We start from the raw sequence: 27,656 nt of genomic DNA, 5'->3' as shown, positions 1-27,656 counted from the left end.
TTGCATTTAAGGATCCCACAGTTGTAGTTATGTGTGATAGCAGTTCACAGTTTTAGTGCTTTTTTATCTCTGTTCCTCATTTTTCAAGAAGTCTTCTTTATATGCATTTACATATTATAAAATTTGCTCCTTTACAATGCACAGTTGGACAGTTCTAGTGCATTCAGAGTTGTGCAGACATCACCAGAGCCTGTTTCAGCACCTTTTCATCACCAAAGAGAAACCTCATATCCATTCCCAATAGCTCCCTGTCCCCAGTCCCTGCAGCCCCAGGTAACAGCTGCTGTCTGTCCACAGATCTCCCTTCCAGAGCTTTTCCCATCCAGAGTGAACATAATCTGTGGCTTTTTGTGCCTGGTTATCTTCATGGAGCGTGGTGTTTTCCAGGTCCATCCATGTTGTAAACATCTAGGGTACTTCATTTTGTTGTGAATTAGTATTTCATTGTATACCACATTTTGTGTCAGGCTTTGGACTCTTTTATTTTTTTCTGTTGTCTCACAATTGTGCATAATGATGCTATGAGGATTTGTGTACGGGTTTTGTATGGATATGTATATATTCATTTCTTCTAGGAATCTGCCCAGAAGTGCAATTACTACATCATTTGGTATTTCTATCTTTTATTTCCCCCTGGCTGTACTGAGAATTGAGCTCAGGATCTCTGACATGCTAGGCAAGTGCTCTACCAGTGAACCACATCCACAGTGCTTTCTTAAAATTTTATTTTGAGACAGGGTCTTGCTACGTGGCCGAGGCTGACCTCAAACTTGTAATCCTTCTGCCTTAGCCTCACAAGTAGCTGGGATTACAGGCATGTGCCACCAGGCCTGGCTTTGTAGCTCTATTTTGCATTTTTGAGGGACTGTCAGTATGTTTCCATAGCGTTAAACCATTGTATGTTCACCAGCAATGAATGGGGGTTATTTCCTTCATTTGTTTTACCCTCAGAAGAGGGTAAGTTTTTTTTTGAATTGTAGAGCAGAAACCACATTTTGCAGTTGAGAATCCTCAAATTCAGTGAAGTGCATGATTTCTACAAGTCACATAGTTACATTTATTGGGTTTGATTCATTAAATATTTATGGAATATTATGGTACCTTAAAATCTATGTAGACTGAATGGGCATGCTTGGAGTTCCGGCAACTCAGAAAGCTGAGGCAGGAGGATGGCAAGTTCAAGGCCAGTCTGGGTAACTTAACAAGACCTACTTCAAAATAAAGATTAAGAACTGGGGGTGTAGCTCAGTGGTAGAGTGTTTTTGCCCAGCATATGTGAGGCCCTGGGTTCTATCCACAGTACCACACCAAACCAAACCAGATGACAAATAACAAATATCTATCTAGTACGAGGTCACGTTTACAGATGAGGAATGTGAGGTGCAGTCAGAGGCAGTGAGGGGTCCAAGGCCACGGCTGGCTGAGGGCAGAGCTGGAGAAGATCCATGGTCTGCTGCCTGCAGCCATGAGGGTGCTTCCTGACCCTCAGCTGCCTCGGGCTGGGACCAGAACCCACCCTCTCACTCTGGGGTATTACCCACGCCACTCTCCTGTGCTGCCTCCTTGAGGATCCAAGAATCCAGCTGTGCAGACAAGTCAGTGTCCATAACACCTCTGAAAACCAACCTAGGAGGAGGGAGACCCTGGGGACAGCAAACTGCCCCTGCCCAGCAGTGGTCCCGCTCTCTGGTGCCTGTGAGCAGGGTTTACTGATCAGCACTTTTCCTCTTAGACATTGACAGCCCCAAAAACCTGGTCACTAAACAGGTGACAGAGAACACTGCCACTGTCTCCTGGGACCCCGTGGAGGCTGACATTGACAGGTACATGGTGCGCTACACCTCTGCTGACGGAGAGACCAAGGAATTTCTGGTTGGGAAGGAGCAGAGCAGCACCGTCCTGACGGGCCTGAGGCCAGGCGTGGAGTACACGGTGGATGTGTGGGCCCAGAAGGGGGCCCGGGAGAGCAGGAAGGCCACCACCAAGGCCCCCACAGGTAAGGGGCATCGCTCCTTAGGAGGTAACACCTGTCATACTGTGCCTACGGGAGGTCAGGGTTCATTCCCCCGTGATGTGGGAGGATTCATGCATGGGCAGGACCATCTCCCTGGGTGACAGGCACTCTGCTCCGTTCCTCACTTCCCTAACCAGTGTCCTTAGAGGTCAGTTCCTCATGTCAGTCTCCAAGCTATTTTTGAATGGCGTGTCTATCAAATTCTCTTCTGTGTGCTGTGGACATTATTGATGTTCCCAATAAGTTTGAGTAGGAATAGAAAATGAAAATAAAATGCCACTGAAGGTGTAGTGAAGTTTCAACTTTATAAGTTTCACTTCCATACAGCAGGTATGTGGCTTGCTTTGTACCACACTTATGAAACAAGTTTGTGACTATGAATGATGATTACTTCTGTGAATGAGAGAGGTGGACAGGGTGTAGGTATAGAGTGTGTTGAGGTTCTCAGACATGGAGGGTTGTCGCAGTAAGCAGGGTGACAGAAACACCCAGATGACAATGACTTAGGCAAGGGAAACGCTTATTTCCCTGTGTAGAACAGCAGAGTGCGGTGGGCCAGGGTTCTGAGGAGACACACAGTTCTCGGGTCACATTCTTACTATGGTAGAAGAGATGCGTGACCACAGCCTGGACAGTATTTAACTGGCAAACCAGTGTGACCAGTGGATCTGTGTATACTGAAGAATATTAAAGTAGGGTGGAAATATTTGCTGACATCTTTTGCAACGTGTGCTGAGCACTTTCCACGTGTCCTGTCCTCTTCCTGCCCTGGGAACACGGAGGGGAAGAGATGTGGCCTTCCTCTTGTGGGAACTTGCGTTTGGATGAGGCTGGGAGCATCACCTCATCTGAAGTGGAGGTCTTCGCTGACCCGAGGGCAGACACAAGGCTGTCAGCTCCCAGGTCCTCATCCGCCCTGAACCTTGCACACAGCCTGCAACGTGCCTCGCGACCAGGAAAGGCTCACTGTGCCTTACTAAACAAACAAGAACACTAGCCCAGATTTTCAGATCCTGGCTGACAGTGCTTCCTACTTGAGGAGACAAGTGTATCCAAGGAGAGAGACGTAGGTTCATGAACTAGTTAAAACACAAATGAGATGAAAATCCACAGAACTTGACAGGGCCCATCACAGGCAAAATGGCTGCCAGTTTCTGCACCATGGGGCCTGTTAATAGCTTATACTGATCTGTGCTTTTCCTTGTAGACATTGACAGCCCCAAAAACTTGGTGACCAACCAGGTGACAGAGAACACTGCCACTATCTCCTGGGACCCCGTGCAGGCCGACATCGACAGGTACATGGTGCGCTACACCTCCACGGATGGAGAGACCAGGGAGGTCCCAGTGAGGAAGGAGCAGAGCAGCACCGTCCTGACGGGCCTGAGGCCAGGTGTGGAGTACACCGTCCAGGTGTGGGCCCAGAAGGGGGCCCGGGAGAGCAAGAAGGCCACCACCAAGGCCCCCACAGGTAGTAGACTCCCCAGATAGACATGTGGGGCATGTCAGAGCTGCCATGCTAACTAAGCCCATGGGGTCAAGTTTTGTTTTCTTTTCTTCCGTTGGCAAGTAATGGGGCAGGGCGGGAAGAGCAAGTAGGAGAATTAACACCACTTATTGCATTAGTGAGCTGTTTCTTCTTCACAATGACACAGCTGGTTTTGGGCTCTGTGACCTAAGGGACAGCGGGCTGTTTTGGGAGGGTGCCTTAGTGCATTTTTTACTTCCGGAGTCTGGGGAGTCCCAGAGCTTGGTGCTGTCATCTGCTGATGACCTTTGTGCTGCATGATAACTGGGCAGAAGGGCAAGATAGAGAGTGCAAGACCTTATCTCACTCCTGTGATCTCTCACCTGTGCCTGTGATAATGGCATTAATTCACGAATGAGGGCAGAACCCTCAGGACCCAGTCATCTCTCGAAGCTTCCACTGCTTAATACAGGGGCAATTAAATTTCGTTACAAGTTTTGGAGGAGTCAGATATTCAAACCATAGCTTATTCACCTAAAGAGAGAACAAAACACAGTAATAGACCCAGCACTGGGTAGTCCCTCTAATGTCTGAAAATCCTTTCTAAAGTCTATGTTTTTAACCATTGTACCTCTCAGTTATAGAAAATTCTAGGAAATTAGCTGGGATGTGGTGCACTTGAGAGGCTGAGGTGGGAGGATTGCGAGTTCAAGCCAGACTGGGTAACGTAATGAGACCCTGCCTCAAGAGTAAAAAATAAAATAAAATAAAATAAAATGGGCTGGGGGCACAGCTCAGTGATAGAGCATCCTTGGGTTCAATTTCCAGTGCAAAGAAAGAAAGAGAGGAAAAAAGAAAGAGAAAGAAAACTCTAATGTAATAATGCAACACCAATTCAAAATTCCTAAAACCAGTGGACTAGAAAACTGTTTTGTGGCAAGCTGTTTTATGTAGGTTTAATTTAATAGATACCATATAGTCTAAGTTATAAGTATTAACTGGGCAGTTAGAGCTCCATGTTCAACATGCAGCTAACTTTTAATGAGCATCTTCTCAGTGGCTAGTCCTGGAGATAGAGCCGTGGACAAAACAAGTGTGATTTCTACACTCTTGAGGTCCCCTGGGAGAGAGAGGCCAAAAATCAAATCGATGACGATACATTGTGATACGTTCTGTGAAAGAGATGAAGGTGTGGAGAATAACAGGCAGGGGTGGTTCTTAGCTGGGCTGAGTGAGTGACAGGATACACATTGACTGAGTCCTTTCCAGAGAGTCCCTTCCTCTCTTTAGAATGGCAGAGGGTAAGTGGGCCAGGGCTACGTGGTAGCTCCTGGTGGGGGACCCCCAGGCTCCTTGTCTATGGTTGCTCAGTGGTCCCCAGGGAGTTGGACTCATTCACATGGCAACCACGGCATCTGCATTCCAGCCAGTAGGAGGGGACTGGGAGAGGGCAGGTGCCACCGGCATGTTGTACACATTGGTTCTTACCTTTCACTCTCAGATCCAAGACTGGCAGGCTCACTGTGGGAGAGGCTGTAAAATGTGCCCAGCTTTACTGCTACTACTGCTACTTCTTTTTCTCCTCCTCCTCCTCTTTCTTCTTCTCCTCCTCCTCCTTCTCCTCCTCCTCTTCTCCCTCCTCCCCTCCCTCTCCCCCTTTCCCTTCTTCATCTTCTTCTTCTTCCTCCTCCTCTTCCTGCTTCTCCTCCTCCTCCTTTCCTCCTCCTCCTCCTCCTCCTCCTCCTCCTCTTCCTCCTCCTCCTCCTCCTCCTCCAGTATTGGGGATTGAATCCATGACCTCGTGCATCCTAGGCAATCACCATAGCTCTGAGCTACATCCCCAGCCCTGAGCTTTAGCGTCTTTAAAATTTCCCTATTAATGATTTAAGTTGCATCTGGCTAGTGTGATTAGTTTTTAATTAATTAAAAATAATTAAAATACAAAATATTTCCTCAGTTGAACCAACCACATTCCAGATGATCAATAGCATTGTGACTAAGGCTACAGTATTGACCAGTGCAGATTCCAGAATATTGATTGCATCCTTGCAGAAATTTGTTGGACAGTGAGCTTGTAGAAGAAGGGGAGGGCTGAGACTGGGGAAAAGAGCTATTTCTGGCATAGGCAGTAGCATCTGTGATGACCCTGAGCAGGAACAGCACAGGAGACGGCTGGGAGCCGTAAAGAGCCTGGTATCTTTGGAACACAGAGGTGAGAGGACAAGTGTCTTGAGATTAGGTGGGAAGGGGCAGGCTCGGGTCACATAGGACCACGTGGGCCTGGAAGAGGAGGCGTGTTGTGTCTACTAGACAAGAGTGACACGATGCAGTATTCAAAAACATTTTGCATGTCACAGTGAGGAGAATAAATGGCAGAGAGGAAGAGGCAAGAGTAGATGCAGGAAGATTAGTAAAGAAGCGATTATAAAAATCTGGGGGAGCGACGGTGATGGTTTGGATAAGTGGGAAGAGAGAAAGGGGTTGTCTGGGGATGTGTTCTGCAGATATAAACAGCGGAGCTTAATTGCTCAGTGAAATGCGGGGCAAGAAGAAAATAAGGAATCAAGTATGACCTGTGTTTATGATTTGAGCAACATAGATGATTGTGGTACCATTTTTTGAGAAGTGAAGCTGAGATATAAATGTTTGGGGAAGAATGTCGAGACTGTTAAATATTTAAGTTTGAGATGCGTGACGTTCTTTGGTGAATTGAATGATTTATTCATTAATTCCCACATGTTTCGGGGGCGTCTGATACAGGCTGGGCACTGTGGTGGATAAACAGCAGTTGACGGGAGCCAGGGATTCAGAATTCGGTGGAGCAATGCGCATCTAGTTGACATTTCAAGCCATGAACATGCACAAGGCCCCCAGGGAGAAATGTACAGGGCAAGGAAAAGAGGGAGTTTTGGGTGGTTCTTGAAGGTTTCTAACAGAGGACTGAGGGTGAGGCGGAGGAGCCAGTGAGTTAGGAGGAAAATCAGGGGAGTGCGTAGTCCTGGAAGCCAAGAGCTGAGAGTTCCAAGAAGCAGGGGAGGGATCAGCTTTGTCAGACGCTCTCAAATGTCAAGTAAAGTGACGATTCAAGTGTCCACTAGGAAGCTGTCCATGTAGGAGTTATGGTGACCGAGACTAGCAGAGTCGTAGTGCTGTAGGCAGGTGCCAACCGCGATCAAGGTGAGGAGTGAGCCGGAGGCGAGCGAGGCTGAGTAGCCAGAGGCCTCCCTTGAGCTGTCAGTTCAGAGGTGCAGGGAGTGAGTGATGCGGGGGGAGATGGGGATCCTGGAACTGGCTGGTCTGAACTGATGGGGGAGAAGAGGAGGCTGGGGGTGCAGGAGAGAGCGGGCAGAGGAGAAGGAGCAAAGTCCGTGGGCAGGTGAGAGCCCTCAAAATTCAGAGCAAAGAGGGTCTAGTCTGGTTTGAATACAAGAAAATAACAGGAACTTGGATAAAAGTCTTTATTTCTTTGGTCTCCCATTCTCTTTCCCATTTTATAAGTCAAGAAGTTTGGGAGGTCTGATTTCTCGGCTCTCAAATTCAGTGAAACATAGTAACTAGAAACCATGGAGATCATAAAAGAGTGTTTCAGCTGAAGCTTTGGTGGCTCGTCTTGATGCTCAGATTTTTATTGTTAATTTTGGTAAGAACTACAAGGACAGAAAATTTCCATATTGATAAATGTAGAGAACATCTGATTCCTTCCAGTTTTAATGTCCAGTGACTTGTTTCCCTAGAAAATGGAAGCCTCTTACTCCTGTTTTAAATGAGGTCCTACCATTACTAAGGACAGTCCGTGGAGAGCGGTTGGGGGTCGGGGGAGTGGCAGGATGCCCTTTCTTGGTTCTAAAGTTCACCCTTTTCTAAATCTTTAAAAAAAAAAAAAGAAATCGACAGTCCCAAAAATCTGGTAACCAACCGGGTGACAGAGAACACCATCACCATCTCCTGGGACCCCGTGCGAGCCAGCATCGACAGGTACGTGGTGCGCTACACCTCTGCCGACGGAGAGACCAGGGAGGTTCCAGTGAGGAAGGAGCAGAGCAGCACCGTCCTGACGGGCCTGAGGCCAGGCGTGGAGTACGCCATCCAGGTGTGGGCCCAGAAGGGGGCCCGGGAGAGCAAGAAGGCCAACACCAAGGCCCTGACAGGTACTGCGAGGGACCAGCCAGGGAACCCTTCGGTTTAACACGACTGGGGCGGGGAGGGGTCCAGGAAGGGTGGTTGATTGACCTGAGGACATTCTTCAGGGTTGATCCCTGTTTACATTTTTGAAATGATACTCTGACTGTTCAGAGAAGATGGTGTGGAGAGCCCGTGGTGGATGGTTGTCCAAACCATGGCGGCCTGTACCCCTAACCTCTCAGCCCAGGTGCCTGGAGCCCTAACCTCTCAGCCCAGGTGCCTGTAGCCCTAACCTCTCAGCCCAGGTGCCTGGAGCCCGTCCTCTCAGCCCAGGTGCCTGGAGCCCTAACCTCTCAGCCCAGGTGCCTGGAGCCCTAACCTCTCAGCCCAGGTGCCTGGAGCCCTAACCTCTCAGCCCAGGTGCCTGGAGCCCTAACCTCTCAGCCCAGGTGCCTGGAGCCCGTCCTCTCAGCCCAGGTGCCTGGAGCCCTATCCTCTCAGCCCAGCTGCCTGGAGCCCTATCCTCTCAGCCCAGGTGCCTGGAGCCCTATCCTCTCAGCCCAGGTGCCTGGAGCCCGTCCTCTCAGCCCAGGTGCCTGGAGCCCGTCCTCTCAGCCCAGGTGCCTGGAGCCCTATCCTCTCAGCCCAGCTGCCTGGAGCCCTAACCTCTCAGCCCAGGTGCCTGTAGCCCTATCCTCTCAGCCCAGCTGCCTGGAGCCCGTCCTCTCAGCCCAGGTGCCCGTAGCCCTAACCTCTCAGCCCAGCTGCCTGGAGCCCGTCCTCTCAGCCCAGCTGCCTGGAGCCCTAACCTCTCAGCCCAGCTGCCTGGAGCCCTAACCTCTCAGCCCAGCTGCCTGGAGCCCTAACCTCTCAACCCAGCTGCCTGGAGCCCTAACCTCTCAGCCCAGCTGCCTGGAGCCCGTCCTCTCAGCCCAGCTGCCTGGAGCCCGTCCTCTCAGCCCAGCTGCCTGGAGCCCTATCCTCTCAGCCCAGGTGCCTGGAGCCCGTCCTCTCAGCCCAGGTGCCTGGAGCCTGTCCTCTCAGCCCAGGTGCCTGGAGCCCTATCCTCTCAGCCCAGGTGCCTGGAGCCCGTCCTCTCAGCTCAGGTGCCTGGAGCCCTATCCTCTCAGCCCAGCTGTCAGACTCTCTGTCCTTGGTATCAGAATTGGCTGGGCCTCAGCTCCAGGTGGAGGGGAGAGGCAGGGACTCTGTATCCCTCCTCCAGGGTGGGGGGCCTGCTGCAGCATCTTCCTCTGTGCCTTATCCAGTGGCTGACTCAGTGCTGAGTGTGTTTGTGTGTGTGAGGCTGCTCCAGGCTTAGCTGAGCATCAGGAGTCAGACTCAGTGGGACTTGGAGGTCTGTGGGTCGTTCAAGCAGTTGGGTCAAGTTCTCTTCATGCCCTTTAGAGTCAAGTACACCAACTGGGGCCACCAGTGTTAGAGGTGCCCTAAATTTCTTCATGATTTTAATTTTATTAATAATTAGCCAGCATTTTTAACCCCTAAGTGAATATGTGCTTTTAGCTAAAGTTTTCAAACTAAAGAAAGTTATGTAAAACAAAACAGAAACCATCTCTTCTCCCTATCCCAGAATTCCTGCACCCTGCGTGCTCTCCAGGCAACCCTGCCTTCTCCCTCCTTCTCCTTCATTTAATTTCTCTCTCATCTCCCTTGTTCCTTTCATCATCTCTTCCTTCTTCATCCTCTCTTTAACGTACTTTTCCTGTTTTTAAAGACAGGAATGAAATTTTCATCTTTCTATTTCATTGAAATGTGAAAGTAACCAAGACAGACATCTCAAGTCCATGACCAGGGGACTAGTGGACTGTCAAGGAGGTGACAGGAACTAGGTTAGGATGTTTAAATAGTTACAATTTTGCAAACAAATTCAGTTTTTCCATGTGATGGATAGAATAAGATCCATGCCAGATGCTATGGTTTAGAAAATCAAACAAAGCTATTACAGAAACTCGAAATTTGTCAAAACAACCTAATTCAAAACAACATCTGTCTGATGTCTATTAAAATACTACAGTTCTGTTCTGAGCTGAAATGCTACTGGGTAGAAAATAGCCTGAAGATGTCTTTTTGGGAACTTCTAAATTAAAATTGCCATCTATGATGATGTTTCTTCAAAATGGAAATTTCCATTCATGTCTTACTTAGTTTTTTTTTTTTAAGAGCTGTCTGACCAGTTGTAATGGTGATAACTAGTATTTTTGCTGAGCTTCGGTTTTCCTGATCCCCAGGGTGCGCCCGCCTGCGCACACCTCCTGGTGTTTGGAAGTACACACAAGAAAAACTGCTTATTCTGCCCCTCCCGCATGCCTCTCCCTTCATTTTTCTCTAACACTGTCTTGTCCCATGTCTTTCTGTGCTGGGTATGCATTACCAACACACACCAATGTATACCACACCCTTAGGTATTTAAGAAATGTAACTTCGTTTACATTTCTGTGATGAAAACAGTTTCTGTGATGAAACTGTCTTTCCATGGAACTTAATTTTCATCATAACCCCCTTATGCTTGGTGGTGAGCACACTTAGAGCTGTGTTTGCTGAGGCAGCCCTGGTTCCTGCGTGTGGGCCCTTTTGGGTCCGTGTCTGTGTCATGGCCCCACATCTCTCTAGGAGAAAGGCCGCCTCTGAGAGCTCACTGCTAATCTACATCGCTCATCTCTACCGCTCCCTGGGAATTTGCTGGGAGGTGGGGGCCCCGATTCCCTCCCTTTGGGACCCATGTAGTGCCCTGTTTCTTAATCTTCTTGTCCTCTGTGCATCTGTACTTTTGGAAACAGAGGCCAGGAAGGCCTGTGGCAAGGAAGAATTTGCACCAGAAGGAAGGAAGAGAAATGGGAGGATATGTAGGGAGAAAATATAAACCACTAGCTTAGAGCGCCTTGCCTCAGCTCTACCTTGGTAATGATGATGACGTTGTATTTACAGAAATCGACCCTCCCAAAAACCTTCGTCCATTTGGTGTAACACATTCTGGTGGGGTATTGACCTGGATGCCTCCCTCTGCTGAGATCGATGGCTACATCCTGACCTACCAGTTCCCAAATGGCTCAGTGAAGGTACTGGATATGCCCTGTCTTTTCTCTTGGCGGCCTCTCTCTGGAGGTACTGACTGGGCAGATTGCTGCCTGGATGGCCACATGCTGATTACGCAGTGGATCCTCGTCGATCACCTGCTGTGTGTAAGGGACATTGCTAAGCACAGTCATTTGTGAACACTGGTCTCAGTGCAAGGACTAAGCTTTGTGCCCGCTCCTAGCTGACCACTGTGTATTTGCAGCCTGCACATCTGCCCTGTGTTATTTATTTTTATAACCAGGGAGGTTATAAAATGTGAGGTCTGCGAGGGCAGGGAATCGTTGTCCATTTTGTTTATAGCTGTATCTAAAGTGCTTAGGATAATGCTTAGCATGTGGTGGGTGCTCAATAAAAATGTATTGAATGAATTGATGAATCCTTATTTAAGGGTTATATCTCCCCTTGAATCTGAAGGCCAGCAAATTTTCAAAACTTGTCCTTCTCTCTCCTTGGTAAGGTAGAAAGAAAGGAGGCAGAAGAAAAGAAGGCACTTTGACTTATTCCTTGTTACAACGAATGCTTCTGAGTCCTGCTAGGGGAGTTAGCCCTGTGCTTGCAGAGACACCATGACCAGTTTCAGCACCCCCCTTTTCTTTTTGCGGTGCTGGGGATTGAACCCAGGGCCTTGTACTTGCTTGCAAGGCAGGTTCTCTACCAACTGAGCTATATCCCCAGCCCTTCAGCCCCTTTTTAACACCTCCTCGGCCCATCGTTGCCAGCAGGGTGCCACTAGAGGTGGCTGTCGTCAGTGCCCGGTGGGTGTCTGAAGGAGAAGTCCCTAGGGAGTCACAGGGCTGGAGGAGCAACAGTGCCTGCCTGGCTCTCAGCCCATAGTCCCAGTAGTGCTGAGTCTCCATGGCATGACCTGCAGAGAGGTAGCTGGGACCCACTGGGCCCTCAGAGAGCTCAGTCCATCGCATCAGGGAAAGCTGTGGGCACCCAGCATGCTGGGGCCCTAACCCGCGTCACTGACCATCGCTTCTCCTTTGCTTGGTAGGAGGTGCAGCTCCGCAGGGGCGACCAGAGGCTGGAGTTGCAGGGCCTGGAGCAGGGCATCACCTACCCCGTCTCCTTGGTTGCCTTCAAGGGGGATCGCCGGAGCAGGAGCGTGTCCACCACCCTCTCCACAGGTGATGCAGAATCGGGTGTCTGAATGGCCGCACCATCATGGGCGGGCAGTGGCCAGGCTGGGAGAGCCCAGTGCCCACAGAGCCGTGGATTTCTTTAGGCTGGGGAATGGAAATGGAGTCACGGGTTTCACAGAAATCCATCCCGCGTGGAGGCGGTAAAGATGGGAGTGAGGGGAGAGCTACTTTGCGAGAGAATTGGATTGGGCGAGCAAGTGAGGCGAACTTGACCTTAAAATGCATGTGCGGAGTGTGATGGGAGCAGAATGAGGGAGGAAGATACAATGTGTGTGAAGAGTTGGAAGAAGCAAAATAGTAGGAGGTCAGGAACTGATTTCCGAACAAATTAATTGCCTTGAGAAAGGGGAAAGCCCTCCTGCCCTCTCTCCACGCTGCCCCTCTCCTTGGCTTTCAGTCGATGCCCGTTTCCCACACCCCTCGGACTGCAGCCAGGTTCAGCAGAACAGCAACGCTGCCAGTGGACTCTACACCATCTACCTGAACGGCGACGCCAGCCGGCCCCTGGAGGTGTACTGTGACATGGACACGGATGGAGGCGGCTGGATTGTGAGTCCTGCAGATCCCAGGCGCTCCGTGGACAGCTGCCGCCTGCCTCGGGGGCTGGTCATAGCTACGCATGGGGTGTCTGGGGCTCTAGTTCTTCTTTATCCAGGGGACTGAGGAGCTTTGGTGACTTGCAGCTGTTTTGAGAGCCATCCCCACCCCTGGACAGAGCTGAGTACCTCATGCCTGTCACAGAGCAGGCGTGGTTAAACTGGGACTGATGACCACGCGGGCCCGTGGGTTTATCATCGTAATAATGCGTGTGTTACTTACGTTCCTCAGACTTTTGTAAACCTGGTCCTCTCCCAACAGCTTTAGAGTAAGAGGGAGAATTATGAGACCTGTCTTACAGGTAGGGAGCGAAGCCCACAGAGAAAAGCGCCTTGACTGAGTCACACAAGGTAAAGACAAAGCCAGGACTCCAGCCTCCTTACTCGTTAGTTTTTCCCAATGGGTCAGCTCAGGCCATTCAGGATGGAGACACGTGGCCTCTCTGGGGACTCGGTCCTCAGAGTGACAGAGCCTATTGTCCAGGTTCTGCCCTCCTGGCTCCACAGGATAGAAACAAGGCCTTTGGGGATTTGATTTGAAAGAGTGAGACCTGAGAGAGGGAGACTTGGCCAGGGCTCTCACAGTCTCTCTCCTGTGAGGAGGTTGTCTTTTCTTGGGCCATTGTCCACTTGAACCACGCAGCATCTTCTCTGATTGCATGCCTGATCCGGGCCCATGAGGAGCTGCCTGTGAGGGTTGCCATCTGATCCCTCCGTCTCCCCACCCACTTCTCCCAGCGTCTGAACTGGCGGAAGCTCTCCCGGCCCTGCCCAGCACACAGCCTTCGCCTGCGTGCGCCTGCCACCCTCTGTGGGATATAGAAAGCATGATCTCTTAGTGCTCAAACTATATTCATTTACACCTTTGCTCAGGGGCCTGGGGAACCAAACACACTCGGGCAGCCATGGGTGAAATGAGATCATGCGAAGAGCAGCATCAAGAAAACTCACCATCTGCACAGCGGCATCTGACACTGGAAGGCCGTCATTGGATAGATGGGAATTCCGGATGGGGGGATTCCCGATTGATTTGTCAAGTGACAGAGCAGGATGCAACGAGGGAGTTGTCCCCCCTGGCCAGAGCCCACCGCACCTGCTGCTTTCCATTAGCACCGCTGTGACTCTGGGCATTCCATCCCTTGGGGCCTGAAGCCCAATTTTCTGCCTTTGTGCTTGTAATTGACCATTGGCAGGCTGTACCCGTCTAGTGTGGCTTTTTGAAAGCCAAACTCGCATAGGGAAGAGGACATTTGTCTAGGACAACTGTCTGGGAAACTCGCTAACTATTGCACAAGTGTTTATGGAGGCCCTACTGTGCGTCAGGCACTGTTTTGTGCACTAAAGATCTAGCAGTGAACAAATGAGACTCAAAGGCCTACACTTGGGGAGCCTGCCTTCTACCTCCTGCCTGTGCAGAAGACCCTGACTCAGGCACACAGTCAGTGCCAGACGCCTGAAACCACCCCTCATCCTCCCCAGCATCAGTCCCGACCTGCTCCCAAGGCTTGTTTTTTGACCCCTGGAGCCGAGCCAAGACCCTGCAGGCTTCCACTCAAAGTCACACGCTACAGAAAGCACGCGGAGTCCTGAGAAGTTCTCCACGTATTTCACTGACAATTTCCATGTTTGGAAGTTCTAGAGTCTTCCATTACTGAAGCCTGGCCTAGGGTCCATGGCTTCTTTTGAGCCTTTGGAAGATTTTTAAGGTCATTCTCCATTCTGGGCAGCGGGACCCCACTCTGATGAACAGGCTGGAAGAACTCCGCCTGAGGCAACCGAAGCCGCTGGTGGGAGGCTGGGAACATCAGGGGCTGCTTAAGTGTTTCCATCTCGGAAGTCTCTAGGACCGCATCACAGGCTCTTTCCACAGGCTTTTAAATGCACTTTAGATTTTTTTCTCCTGGTTTAGTCATTCAGGATATTAAGTTCTCGAGGGTAATGCCTGCTTTGGCGTGTAGAACCAGACACAAAGAGATTTTTCTCCCATGAGACTTAATTGCTAAGGGCTTGGGTTATTCTCAAATAGTTCATTATAAAGTGTTTTTGTGTCGGAATGGGAATGGGCTAGATTCTGAGTGGCTCAGTTAATACTGCCTGATCAAGATATATAAATGATCCCTTTAGGGTCAGTTCACTTGAATCTGATTTAAGACAATGCTAACAAGCATTTATTGAGATACAATAAGTTATGATTATCTATATGTGCCAGACTCTGAATTAAATATGTTATGATTTACTGTGATTAATGACTTTGCTGAAGCTCTGGATTTTAACCCATGACAGAGGGGGTTATTAACATCTTGATCTGACAATTTAGGAAAGTGTTAACCAACTTGCCAAGGACACGGTTCATTCTAAACAATGGGTCTCAACATGAGTCAAGAGCACCAGAATCAGTTTCCCTGGTCATGCTGGAACATTATTTAAAAAAAAAAAAAAAATCAGGCGGAACTCTGTTGAGTGTGGGCACCAGGCTCGTGGATGAGAGGTGGAGACCAGATGCTTCTGTAAAGCTCCTGTCCTCAGGAGGTAGGGTTGACTTTGAGCCTGACCTTGTGGTGGAGTGTGATTTGATGGTACAGAGCTGGGGCCTTCCGAGAAACTGGCACAGCATGGAGACCCCTTCTTCAAACCCATGCCTTGGGACCAAGTCAGAAAGATTTTAGACATGTCCCTCAGAACAAGAGGCATGAGTTTATTGAAGGGATAGGAGAAGGGAAAGGGGACACTTTCAAGGGAGAGAGTGGGTCCTCTCAGAGAGGAGAGGGACAATGTGCCTCTCCTGCACTCCAGTTTTATTGGGGTCCCAGAGAAGTTTCTAGAGTCCCTTGACTTTTGACTGACAGCAGGGTGACATCAGACTTTCAGGTTCCCACTGCATGGCAACTCTGGGTTACTTTGGCCCATGCTGACTGGTTCTAATTGGAGTCTTAACCATACATTCTGACAGATTTTATGGTTAGAAGGAACCATCCTTATCCTCTAGAGTCTGGTCTGCGAAAAGGGTCACAAAAGTCTCTCCCTTCAAAGTTACTTGGTTTCCTCTTATCCGTGTTATTTCCTGCCTGTATTTCCTTGCAGATGACAGGTAGTTAGCAGAGGAATGTGACATATTCTGTCCACTTAGGCCAGGCAGGGCTGTGGGCAAATTGCTTTTTGGCAAAGAAAGCATACATGGGTCAGCACCGTGGGCCCATTCTATAGGATTATTCTCTTAGCCTTGTGTTCCCAGCGTCCTCATCTGTCTGTCCCCTAATAATATGATGCATGTGAGAGCAAACATCAGTACTGCTTCCGCCCTAGGATGAGTCCTGGGGAGGGGGTGGCACAGACCTTCCATGTCTTAAGAAATGCTCTGTGGGAAATAGACTCAGTAGAGCAGTATTTCCAGCCTTTTTGATTAAAGATGAGGAAGTGTGTGTGTGTTATCCTTGCTTCAGCCACTAAATAAGTAGCTGGCTACTTGCTCTTCTGGACTTTCACACCTGTAAAATGGTGTCATGAATACTCGCTCCAGAGCTGACCCTCAGCAGATGCTCGGTATGTTATTATTATGTGAGTGAGTGAATGAGCAAAGATGAAGGAAGTCAAGAAAGGAACAGATCAACTCTAGCAAAGGGACACTTGAGGAAGGGGGACCAGAGCAACAGGCCAACGCCACCTGTGACTGTTGACTGTGAACGCTCCTGAGTTCCGTTCAGCTCTTTCTCATTTACAGGACATGTTTGTAGGGCATGTACAGTCTTATTTAGTCTTCCCAGCAGCGCTGCATGGTGGACTCTTCCCTCCCACTTTACAACGGGCTTCCCAGGGTCAGGAACAGAGAGGGCTGCCTCCCACCTGCCCCCCTGCCAGGATGTGGCTGTGGCTGACTCAGAGCTGAACTACCCTCCCCCGTGGGCACCTTAGTTCAGCACCTCCTGGGCCAGCTACCTGGGCGGGCTTCCGGGGCTCAGGTGAGCTCCCAGGTGGAGCTTGGCTTCACTACAGCATCACTACCCTCCCGCCCTGACTCTTCCTGGAGAAAAACGTGAAGGCCGCACATGGGTTAGGAGGTTCGCCTTACCAAATTCGGGATAATGTGCTTTCCTGAGGCATGCTCTGTGAAGTATGGTGGAGGGCAGGGAATTAGATTTTGTGTCGTGGCTTCTGCATTTGAATGAACACAGAGGAAAGTAGGTAGAAAGGTGCAATGCAGCCCCTGGCTCTCAAGGTCAGTGGAATTATATATATTAATCAATTCCAATAGTGCACTCAGGTGCATTGAGCTTTTGGTACTTTTCAAGTTCATTTCATATAAAATAACTCAATTTCCTTGGACAGGACTACCTTCCTTCTCCCAGTAGAGGAAGTTTCGTGAAGAAAGCCGTTTCCCTGTGGACTAGGGGTGTTCCTGTTTTCCCATTTCTCACTCACTCTCAGTCCATTCCAGTTTGGCTCTCCTGCCATCTCTTGCTAACACAGCCCTGGCTTTAAAGTCACTGGTGATTTCGGTCTCTAAATTCTAGGGACAGGTTTGGTTCCATCTTCCTGTGCCTCTCATGGTTTGACACTAGTGACCGTCATTTCTCACTGTGGCTTTGGTGGTTCCACTTTACTCTGGTTTTCTTTCTACATTTCTCTCTCCTTGGTGGACGCATCCTCCCCCATGACTCTCATATGGTGGAGGTCCTCAAGGCTGGATCCCAGGCCAACTTCAGTTGCTAGTTCCTTCCTGCGTGGTCCCATCCTTTCGGGTGACTTCATTTTCCCTGTGCCTGGTGGCTCTGTGTTCATTAGGATGGAATGTTATGTTGTGAGGACAAACCAGCCCCAGGTGCCAGACATCTAGCACGTAAGCATTTTGACTCGTGTGTGAAGCCACTTCTAAGAGGTGACTCAGGATTCAGGCTGCTTCCATCTTGTGGTTTGCCATTTCAACATGTGGCCTTTGCCACCACACTTGGCAATGGAAGAGAACACCAAGAGCTCCACCCGCTCTCCTGTGCTCCATTTACAACCTTTTGGCTAGAAATGGTGACACGGCTCCAAGTGAAGTGCCAGGGGAGCTGGGGAGGGAAATCTTCCTGGATTCCTGGGAAGAGGACAGTGAAACGGGATTTGGTGGACTCCTAGTCTTCTCCCAGACACGCACCTGCCTCCAACATCCAGCCGGGACTTCTCTTTGGAACTCAGCCCTTGCATTAACTCATTCACCAGGAAGGCTGAAAAGTGACTCATACCATGTCCTCAGATGAGCTCCTCATGCTATCACAGGACCTGTGCTCTCAGAATCCCACATCTAAGAAAACAGCTCAGTCAACGGTCGCCCGGTTCTGCAAACCCACACTGTGCAATTCATTCTTGACTGTCCTAGTTCAGCTCCCCATTCTGAGTATTGCCACATCTACCAGTTGAATCTTTGTCCACTTCTGTCTACCCTTAGGGCAGCCTTGAGTCCAAGTACCCTACAGTGGCCTCCTGACTTGTCCTCCTCATCCACCCTTCCATTCTCTACTCTGTAGCCCCATAGGTCTGAGCAAGGTGGAAGTAGGAAAGCTCATTTCCTGCTCACCCACCCACCACTCTTACATTGGGCCAATACCTTCATCGATGCTTATTAAAGCCCAGCCACCATCCACCCTTGCCCATCTTTCCAGCCACCTTTTCTGTCCCCTCCTAATCTGCCCCAGAACCCCCAAGCCAGCCTCCAGTTCTCCTGCCTGATACTCTTACCCACTGAGCGACTCTCTGGGGTGGGTGCTCTCCTGGCCTTTCGACCAAGCTCTTGCAGTCCCATTGCATCTTCTTTTATAGCCTGATCATTGTTTTAATTGCATGTTTATTTGCTGGATCATCTAACTCACGTATGTTTCATTTACTGGGTTGCTGGCCCCACGTGGGCAGGGAGCATTTCTGGTTTACCCGTTGTACGTATCACCTTGCATGGTGCTGACTACATGGTAGATGCTCAGTAAATATTGTTGAATGGACATTTTCCCCCATAAATACCAAACACTTGCTATGTTAGGAATCACGTGAACTAAGAAATAAGTTTTCAAACTGTAGGAGGGAGGGCAGACAACACAATGTGCTCCAATGGAGTTGAACAGAGGTTGAAGGTTACGTGTCAGAGCCAGCACAGGTTTGGAATGTTCTACTAGTGACCACCACTAGTAACTATAACACCAGTCCCTGAGTTCTGTGCTCTATAATTGGGATTTCTTGAGGGCAGAAACCTTCTGTAGTAGGTGCTCCACGTTTGAGCACCCAGCATCCTTCTTGTCCCCCGACACCACTTGTTAATATGGTGGACAAATACAGTGAATTGACTGGTACATAGATGAGAATCCTTTCTAAAATACATGAAGATGAGCTCCTGGGGGGAGTCCATGCAGTCCAGGTTCACAGTCCCTTCTTGTCCCCGCACCACCTTGAGAAACATAAATATCACTTCCCTTCTGCTCGGTTGTGTCTCTTCCTGTGTCCGAGTGGAGCACCCATTTCCTGTGTTTCCCTTCTCAGGTCTTCCAGAGACGGAACACCGGGCAGCTGGATTTCTTCAAGCGTTGGCGGAGCTACGTGGAAGGCTTTGGGGACCCCATGAAGGAGTTCTGGCTTGGTCTGAGCTCTGAGAATTGGGAGGGCAGGGGTTGTGGAGGGGTCACTTCTCCTTGGGCCAGCTGGTCAGGCAGCTCAAGGCTGCTCACTACACTCAGGGAGAGGTCTAAGTTTCAGGGACACTGTGCCACCGTGCCATGTGGTGGAAAGGCTAGCATACACTGTGGCCTTGGGAGAGGGAGGACTGCCCCGGGGGCTTTTATGCTGTGTCTGAGCTCTGCAGGACCAGTGAGCCTGAGTGTCTTACAGACCCCAGTGTGGAGAGCTGGTTATTGACTGGGCTCCTGGGCTCTTACTGGGAAAACGTTCTGTTGTCCCTGAAATTTTTCTAGTGATGCCAAGCATTGTGGATGTTGTCCCCTCTCTTCCTTCTGCTCTCTACTGGAGCAGATGTTCAGACAGGGTGAAAGAGCCAGTCATCCAGCGGGAAATGTGAAATCTAAGGCATAGCTGGACACTCAGTGTCGGGTAGAGCAGGTGGTGTTTGTAGTTGGACGGTGCAGGTCTCTTCGGTTCTACTTGGTGAGATTAACGGACCGTTAAGTGGAGTTGCTGCTTCTTTAAAGAGATGGGGCCAATTGTGGATTCGTTCCATGATCGCTCTGCTCCCCTCATTGTGCCTTCTATAGAAGTCTTCGGCACAGTTGTGCACAGTCGAAATAGTAGGGTCAGAAAATTAAAGAGAAAGTGTTGGGAAGGCTCCTTGTTAGCAGAGAAGGTAAAGGCTAAGGTGACTTTTGACTCTGAAAGTCTCAGAGGCAAATGGCCAGGTCTCACACACAGAGTTGATTGGTTACTGAAACTCCATCCCTTGTCTCTAGGACTTGAGAAACTGCACAATCTCACCATGGGCACACCCACCCGGTACGAGGTCAGAGTGGACTTGCAGACCGTCAACGAATCTGCCTATGCCGTGTACGATTTCTTCCAAGTGGCCTCCAGCAAGGAGCGCTACAGGCTGTCAGTCGGGAAGTACAGGGGCACAGCAGGTGAGGAGCGGATTCTCCAGCTGTGGGGCCCTTGTCCTGGGTTGGTCTGCAGAGGGCGGACTGTGTGGTGCTGAATTGACCTGTTGACAGCGGAGGCCCGCTGCCCCGGGGCTGGGGTGAGCAATGAAGTTCAAGCAGTGCTTTGCCGTAGCCAACCTGGACCTGGGCCGCTCCTTCCTCTTGGGCTCCCTGAAATCACGCTGTGGTAACTCAGCTGATGAATCGTTCAGAGGCAGCTGAACGATTTCATGGTGCGCTCGGCAGTGTGGCGGGGTCTCGTCTGCTCGGCAGTGTGTGTGTGATCACTGAAGCATTTTGGGATCCCTTGCTGTAAACAAAGGCAGCAAAAAGTCGATTTGACCAATAAGAAGCACAGGTCTCATTGACTTAAAGCAACCGTGCCGGCCCTGCTGCTGGGGGGTCTTCAGCCTTTGCCCTGCGGACTGGACCAACCAGCGGCAGGGCGGATGGGGCGTTGGGGTGTGAAGGTGAAGGACTCGACAAAGCAGCACGGCTGAGATGCTGGATACACCAGCAAATATTTTATTTTAGAGGGGGAGGTGTGGTTATTGTTTTAATACTAATATTTAAAAATCTATATTTGTGATATTTAAACAAAGTGAATCTGTCCTTTGACTTTGGAGTATTCCCGACTTTGGTATAACCGGGTAGGAAGGTGTCACCAGCCAAATGCGCTGGCTGTATAGGACAGAAAGGGGTGCACGGGGAAGTAGAGGGAGAGGGTAAGGCCGCTTTTGCAGAGGAGCCAAGAGGCAAGGGGCAGAGCTAAGGAGGGGGCAGGTGGGGACGTTGAGGACCAGAGTGCCTGGAGGAAGCTTCTGGCAGGACCGGGGCTGGTAGCGGGTCTGAAGGAAGGGCTGAGCGTAGGTGGGAGAAGGGCAGGGCTCCCCAGGAGAGCAAGGATGGAGCCAAGGCAAGGGAGGTGGGTACTGCCTTGAAGCCGTGCGGGGCTTCTCGAAGTTGCCCACTTGGGTTCCCCCAGTCGCAGATGACTTTGAGCAGAACCCCTGAGTGTCTGGGGAATGGTCAGGAGTGGTCAACTGCTAATGTAGCATTTCTTTGAGATTTATACTTTTTTTTTTTCAAACAATCACTTGAATTTTGCTCTTGTTTCCTGGGGCCTAGCACAGAGCCTGGCTCAGCATACATAAATGGGTTTTAAAAACCAAACTTTGCAGGACTTTTCCGTATAATCTTACGGACATTTAGTATCTCACAGAGTAGTTCCTGAGGCCCAGCAGGTTCCACAGGGTCAGTGAAGGGTGGGTTTGGTGACGTGGCAGGAGTGGGTACCGACCAAGGTACAGGACTTGGCTACAGACAGAGGCTGTCTGCAGAGTCCAAGTGAGGCTGGGGCGGGGGGAGAGTGAGCAGTCCTGAAAACAAGGACCTGCCGCTCCAGAGGCTGCCCTGCTCAGGATTCTTCTCCTTTCCTCGGTGGCCTTGGTCTCCAGGGGCTGCAAGACAGGCTGTGCTGGATCACGCCCGTGCAGTGTAAGTCATGGAAGTCGAGCGTGGAAAAGAGGCAGTTCAGATACAGTCGGGAAACAGATGGACGTGCGTGTGGCTTTATCAGGATTCACGGGATGATTTAAATGATAACGATAATACTCAGATAATGAAAAAATGCTGTTTTGTAGGACTAAACCTACTTCCTCCACCCCACCCTCTCTAAGTAAATCCAGCCTGCAGTCCTGATGGCCTCTCCCATCTGGGCGGTGTGACAGGGGACACAGCCCAGTCTCCCCCACACCCCTGGGCCTCCTGCTCTGGCCCAGTCTGCACGGAGCCTGTCACATCCACTGCCCTCCTCTCTGTTCTCATCCTCCACTACCTGGGAACCTCAGGCTAAGGGGTCCCGGTCTCCACAGGCTCCATCTGTGGCGGTTCCCTGCCAGGGTAGCAGCTGGTGTTTCCCTGTGGTCCCTGGGCCCTGCCGGTCTCCCTGGAACTCAGTCCGTCACCAGCTTCCTGGTTGGGGGCCTCGCCCAGGCCCGTCCTCCCAGGCTGTCCCTTTCCCTTTCCTCCAGCATTAAAATCTGCCTTTTCTGCGTCTGTTTAACATAGTCCAGGAAATGAGATGTTGCCAGTGGAAAGTAGCGGAGGGGAGTCACCGTATTCCTGAGTTGGTGCGGTTCCCCTCGCAGGTCCTCTGCTTGCATGGGTGACAGTGATTCCTGTCCTCAGGTTGTTCAGGGGACGGTGCCAGTCAGTGGAGCCTGGGAGGCCAGTCTTCCTGCTCTTAGGCTCAGAGCTGCGGGCGGGTCAGCGGGGCTCTGGTTTCCTTAGGTGGCTGATGGGTCCAGGAGGGGCGTTGAAACGCTCTGGCCGCCCGTGTGCTAAGGATGAGGCGCTATTTGAGGCAGGTGTTCAAGTGGAAGGTGACGTGTGACACCCGCGCCCCTGCCTGCTCCTCCGGCTCCCCACAGGAAAGCTCTGATGAGAAGCCGGGGCTCTGCCGCCCTGGGAAAGCGTGTGGCTGCAGGCTTGTCCTGGCCCCGACCACGCAGGCGGCCGGCCCTGGCTTTCGGCTTTACGGAACTCCCTTCGGAAAGTCAATTATTCCTCCACGAAGGGAACTCCAGACAATAGGGTGCAAGTTCTGTTTCTAAGTGTCGTAGCGGGGCCGGGAGGCGACCGTATGGCTGTGCCTTCAAGATGCTGTGCATCCACTCAGAGGTGACAGTGGAAATACGGAAATGTGAAAGGTGGTGCCGAATGACTTCTGTGGGCCACCAGCTGATTTCAAGTCCCACCTCTGTTGTGCCCAGGTGCTCAGGGGCTGTGTCCCTCACTGGGGGCACTTGGAAATGTGACCTGGTATCTCGGCCACTGCTTCGTGGGCTGGGGTCAGGGATGCCACATATCGATGGTGAAGACTTTTTTTCTACCAAGGACAGTGCCTTCCTTGTTTGAAGTAGATTTTCAAAAGTTAGTGGTTGAGGAAGAGGAAAAAATAATTAATGGATATGTGGACAGAAGGGAAAGGTAGGCACGGCACAGGGCCCTGTTTTCTTTGCCTACTCCACATTCCTGGATAGAAGACTTTCCAGGTCCAGACACGAGATCCTTGTCTGTCTGTGGTCATCGGTGTGAGGGGTGGCTGGACATTTGACATAACCAGGGAGCTTCCGAGTGAAAATGTCGAGGCTGTTGGTGAAACAAGCCCGGAATTTGGGTGACAGGCCAGGAAAGAGAACCTGTTCACTCATGTTCTGCTCTCATTATGGCCATTTTGAGAATGCGGTGACCATCTGTGACACATAAGTGACTGGATCCGTGGCATTTTCCTGCCGAGATGGTTTCCGGCAGGCCCTTTCCGGGAACGCTTTGATCATCCCCTGACGGCTCTGCCTGCCTGCTCTTCCCTCCTGCAGGAGACGCTCTTACTTACCACAATGGATGGAAGTTCACCACTTTTGACAGAGACAATGATATCGCCCTCAGCAACTGTGCCCTGACTCATCATGGTGGATGGTGGTACAAAAACTGCCACTTGGCCAACCCCAATGGCAAATATGGGGAGACCAAGCACAGTGAGGTATGTGATAGGCAAACATCTCTTTTGTCCCAGGCCCTGCCCACATTCAGCTCTGCCTAGGGCACCCTGCTGCCTAGTCTGGGGGCTCCTCTCTCCAAGACTGGCAGTCAGGACAGGAAAGCATCTGCTCTAGGCTCCATGGTCTTGAGGTTCTGTCCCTCCATGCCCACTCCGATTGGTGGTAGGTGGGTGGGAGCTCCATCTGCCCACTGCCATATAAAGATAGATGACCTGGGTTCATCTTTTGCCTTACCAGTTCATGAACAGATCACCTTAGTCAGCTCAGGCTGCTCCAACAAAATACCACCCAATGGGTGGCTTGAACAACAGACATTGGTTTCTCATAGAGGATGGGAAATCCAAGATTGGGGTGCCAGTTCTTGGTGGGGCCTTGCTTCCTGGCTTGTAGCCAGCTACTGCCAAGCTGTATTCTCACCCGGACAGAGAGGAGGTGGAGCAGGGAGGAAGGGGGATTATGGCCTTTTCCTCTTATAAGGGCATTAATCTCATCCTAGGACGGTACCTTCATGATCTCAGCTAAACTAATTACCTCCTAAAGACCTACCTCCTGATACCATCGCACTGTGGGGGCGGTTAGGGCTTCAACCTATGAATTTTGGGGGGACATAAACATTCAGTCCATAACTGATACTTCATAGTCCTCCCTAGTTTTTATCATGAAATCAAAGGTGTTTCTCTCAAGTCCTTTGATCACCAAGAAAACAGTCTTCCGCCTCAGGTCAGACTCATCCTTGGATCCGCTTTACCCAAAGCCAGCCAGGGTCTTCCCAGAGTATTGTGCTGGGCTGGTTTCTGCATTAGGAATGTGCGCAGGGCTGAGAATCCAGGAGGGCTCCTTTCTCCTCCCTGGCTCTGAAGGTTTCCTAGTGGCAACTTCTCTAACTCCATGACCCTTGTATGTCATCTGGATTCTTTGCCAGCTACTAGGTGTCTCTTGTCAGCTCTCTCCCAGCTTCTGGAAAATTGCATCTTTTCTCCTACTCATCATCAGTCCTCTCCACAAAGTCTCGTAGTTCCATCCTGGGTTTCTAATTTCCCATCTGTGTTAGTTAGCTTTTCATAGCTGTGACCAAAGTACCTGACAAGGACAACTTAGAGGAGAAAAAGTTCATTTGGCTCACGGTTTCAGAGGTTCTGTGTATGATGGGCCAACTCCACAGGCCTGGGCCCAAGGTGAGGCAAAGCAGCATGGCAGAAAGGTGGAGTGGAGGAGCCTTGCTCTGCTTGTGGTGGTCTGGAAGCAGAGAGAGACAAAGTGGCCCTCGGGAAGATGAGCCCTTCCAGGGCAGGCCCAGTGACCCTCCTCCTTCAGCTACGCCCCACCTGCCTACACTTATCACCCAGCCAGTCTGTTCAAACTAGGAAGGACTGATCAGGTTACAGCGATCCTGATCTAACCATCTAGCTCTGAACAGTCCTCATGTAAAAAGCATAACACCGTCCTAGGTCCTGACCCCACCCGCCAGGAAGCCACCTTTCCCAGAACCTACTCCACAGCAATATTACTAAATATTAGCACATCTAAAGTCCAGGTCCATTTTTATCCCTTTGATCCTAACTAGGCTGTGGAGACTCCCCATCCTTATGTAGTTTTTCAAAGGAAAGAATGAATTTGCCCCCAGGAAGTCAAGGAGGGTGGGCCCATCAATCATGGTGACAGCATGTGGGCTGACTCAGAGAAGCTTGTGATCAGAGATCAAATATTTGAACTGAGCAGCCAGCATGCCCTAAACCATCCCCATATTTGCTAATAAAAGACATTCATCTGGTTAATGTGCTTTTCACAGTCTACGAGGCATTTAGCTTCTTGTTTATTATTTACCTCACAAATTAAAATACATAAAATCGGTCACTTGGGCTCTTTATTGGCCAGGTTGCAAGGTTATTAAGTGAATTAAATATTATTGTGCTCACCAGTCAAAAGACATAAAATGAAATTTAGTTTTCAGCGGGCTATTTGTTACCCCAGAGCTAATATCTAAGCAGTCTAAATTGAAAATGATTTTACACAATTGGCCAATTAATATGTTTATTTTTGCCTTTAATTTTTGGGAAAGGGAAAGAGTGAGGCCAGGCTAATTTGCTCATTGCTGGCCAGGTGGACCCCGGAGCTCTGGCCTCGTCCCCATCCTGGACTCCTGGCCCCATCTTCCCACCACAGAGGCTGCAGCTTCTGTCCTCTCAGTCTGTCCAACCCCAGCTGCCCAGCAGAGGGCGCATGCTCTCAGCTCTGACTCACCTCCCCAGAATCAGAGGTGCCTCCTTTTCTCTTTTCACCCCTAGAGAGAGAGAAGAAAGGAGGAGAGGGAGAAGGAGGGAGGCGTTCAGGCTTCATCCTGTGCCCCTCCCTCCCTCCTGCCGATGTCTTTTCCTGATGCTGGGTTGTTTTGCACAGGGGGTGAACTGGGAGCCCTGGAAAGGACATGAGTTCTCCATTCCTTACGTGGAGTTGAAAATCCGCCCTCATGGCTACAGCAGAGGCCGTTTCTCTGGCAGAAAGAAGCGGACATTAAGAGGAAAGACAAGAGCCTTCTGATGGCATTGGAGCAGTCTCGGCAGGCGGGGAGCGCTGGGTTGGGGCTGTGCAGGCTTGGGCTGGGTGGGTAGTGGGGACGGAAGGCTGAGGGCCGCTCAGGGTCTCTAGTTTCTGAGATCCATGGGAGCTCAGAACAAATGAGTCGCCACCCTTCAAATCCCAGCCATTCCTTCCCTGTCACCTGCGTTTCCTCCTGGCTCTCCCAGGGGACCCGAGAATCCTCCACATTGTACTCGTATGTTGAGTGGGAAAGGGCGTTGGGACTCGAGGGTCTTGGATTAGGGTGAAAAGATGAATCACCCATACCCACCAATTGGAAATCTCTAGAAATTGGTGTGTGTATATATATATACATATTTAAAGCTTTGCTACTACATATCTTCTTTCTAGAAAGAAGTATCAAAGAGGTTCTGATTCCCCAGGGGTCAGGGCCAAGGTGGGAGGCACTTGTTGCCTCCTGTTCTCCCTGGGTTTTCCAGAGAAGTGTGCCTCTCACCCCTTTTAAACTGCTGGAATGAAGAGCGGAAGAGGGCCAAGAGGCACTGGCATGTAGCTAAGCTCTGACTGGGCTCCGTCTTGCTGGAACCCAAAGCTCCCATTTTAATGCTATTTTTAACTGCCCCCTTTCCATCCATTTGCATAATCACTTGCATAGATCTGCATATGTTGTAAATAAATTCTCACTCATTTCAACTTTGAATAATTTGACGCTCTTAATAACTGGCACCACCCAGGACTCCTCCTGGACTCCCTTTTGTGCTCCTGCGGCCCTTGGCCTCGCTGCTTCCCGGCTCCCCTCCCTGCTGGACCCCGGGTTTCCCCAGAATCCCCAGCGCCGTGAAGCTTACTGCTTGACTGGACACTCGGCGAGTCAGATCCTTCTTGCTTGTTTCCCACCATCTCGGAAGCTTCCTGTAGCCAAGCCAGTGGCCATTGAAGTAACTTAAATTCCTATTCAAGAAAAAATAAACCACTTGATCAAGAAAAAATTGCCTTGTGTTATTTTCCCTGCATAAGTGCCCTTGAACGCTGAACTTAACCTAAGTGCAAGTGAAGGTGCAGTTGGTGCTTTATGATGGCATTTGGTTGGCTGTGCTCTCTTCCTGTGTGATGGCAATGATGGCATTGAAGGAAGTGTATGTCCTGAAAGCTACAGTGTCCTATCAGGGGTGTAGGTGACTGCCTGGGCCTTTCCAGGTGTCGATTGCTGGGTGAACACCACGCCATACTCCTGAGACCTTCCACGTTGGCAGCGTTCCTCTGGTTCTGTCTCCACCCTCCCCAAGAGGGACGGAGCCATGCCATGGTAACCCTAGATCTAATAATGGATGGTCTGAATGAAGTGTGGTCTTCATGTTGGGGCTGATCACTAGCAATGAACGGAGTTCACTGACTCGGGTATCTATTGAGTGTCACTTGCTTAGTATTAGGCAGCCTGCTGGGCACTGGGGACACAGGTGAGCAAACCCAGCAGGGGCCTCGTGCTCACAAAGCTGCCACTCACTCA

General features: G+C 50.4%; 1 protein-coding gene across 1 annotated transcript in view; it reads left to right on the top strand.

Moving 5' to 3' along the window:
• Tnn (tenascin N) overlaps positions 1 to 26,162 on the top strand; it is a 59,726-nt gene extending 33,564 nt beyond the window's left edge. Inside the window, exons 11-18 of the mRNA XM_047521208.1 lie at positions 3,222 to 3,485; positions 10,551 to 10,681; positions 11,698 to 11,830; positions 12,243 to 12,394; positions 18,946 to 19,042; positions 19,863 to 20,030; positions 23,429 to 23,592; positions 26,009 to 26,162. Of these exons, the coding sequence (XP_047377164.1) occupies positions 3,222 to 3,485; positions 10,551 to 10,681; positions 11,698 to 11,830; positions 12,243 to 12,394; positions 18,946 to 19,042; positions 19,863 to 20,030; positions 23,429 to 23,592; positions 26,009 to 26,149 (1,250 nt within the window). The 3' untranslated portion in view covers positions 26,150 to 26,162. The remainder of the gene's footprint in view (positions 1 to 3,221; positions 3,486 to 10,550; positions 10,682 to 11,697; positions 11,831 to 12,242; positions 12,395 to 18,945; positions 19,043 to 19,862; positions 20,031 to 23,428; positions 23,593 to 26,008) is intronic.
• Positions 26,163 to 27,656: the final 1,494 nt, after the last annotated feature.

This window comes from Sciurus carolinensis, chromosome 12 (assembly GCF_902686445.1).
Source record: "Sciurus carolinensis chromosome 12, mSciCar1.2, whole genome shotgun sequence".
NCBI classification, from domain to species: domain Eukaryota; kingdom Metazoa; phylum Chordata; class Mammalia; order Rodentia; family Sciuridae; genus Sciurus; species Sciurus carolinensis.
The sequence above is the reverse complement of the archived record's forward strand: the minus strand, read 5'-3'. Positions and strand labels throughout refer to the sequence as shown.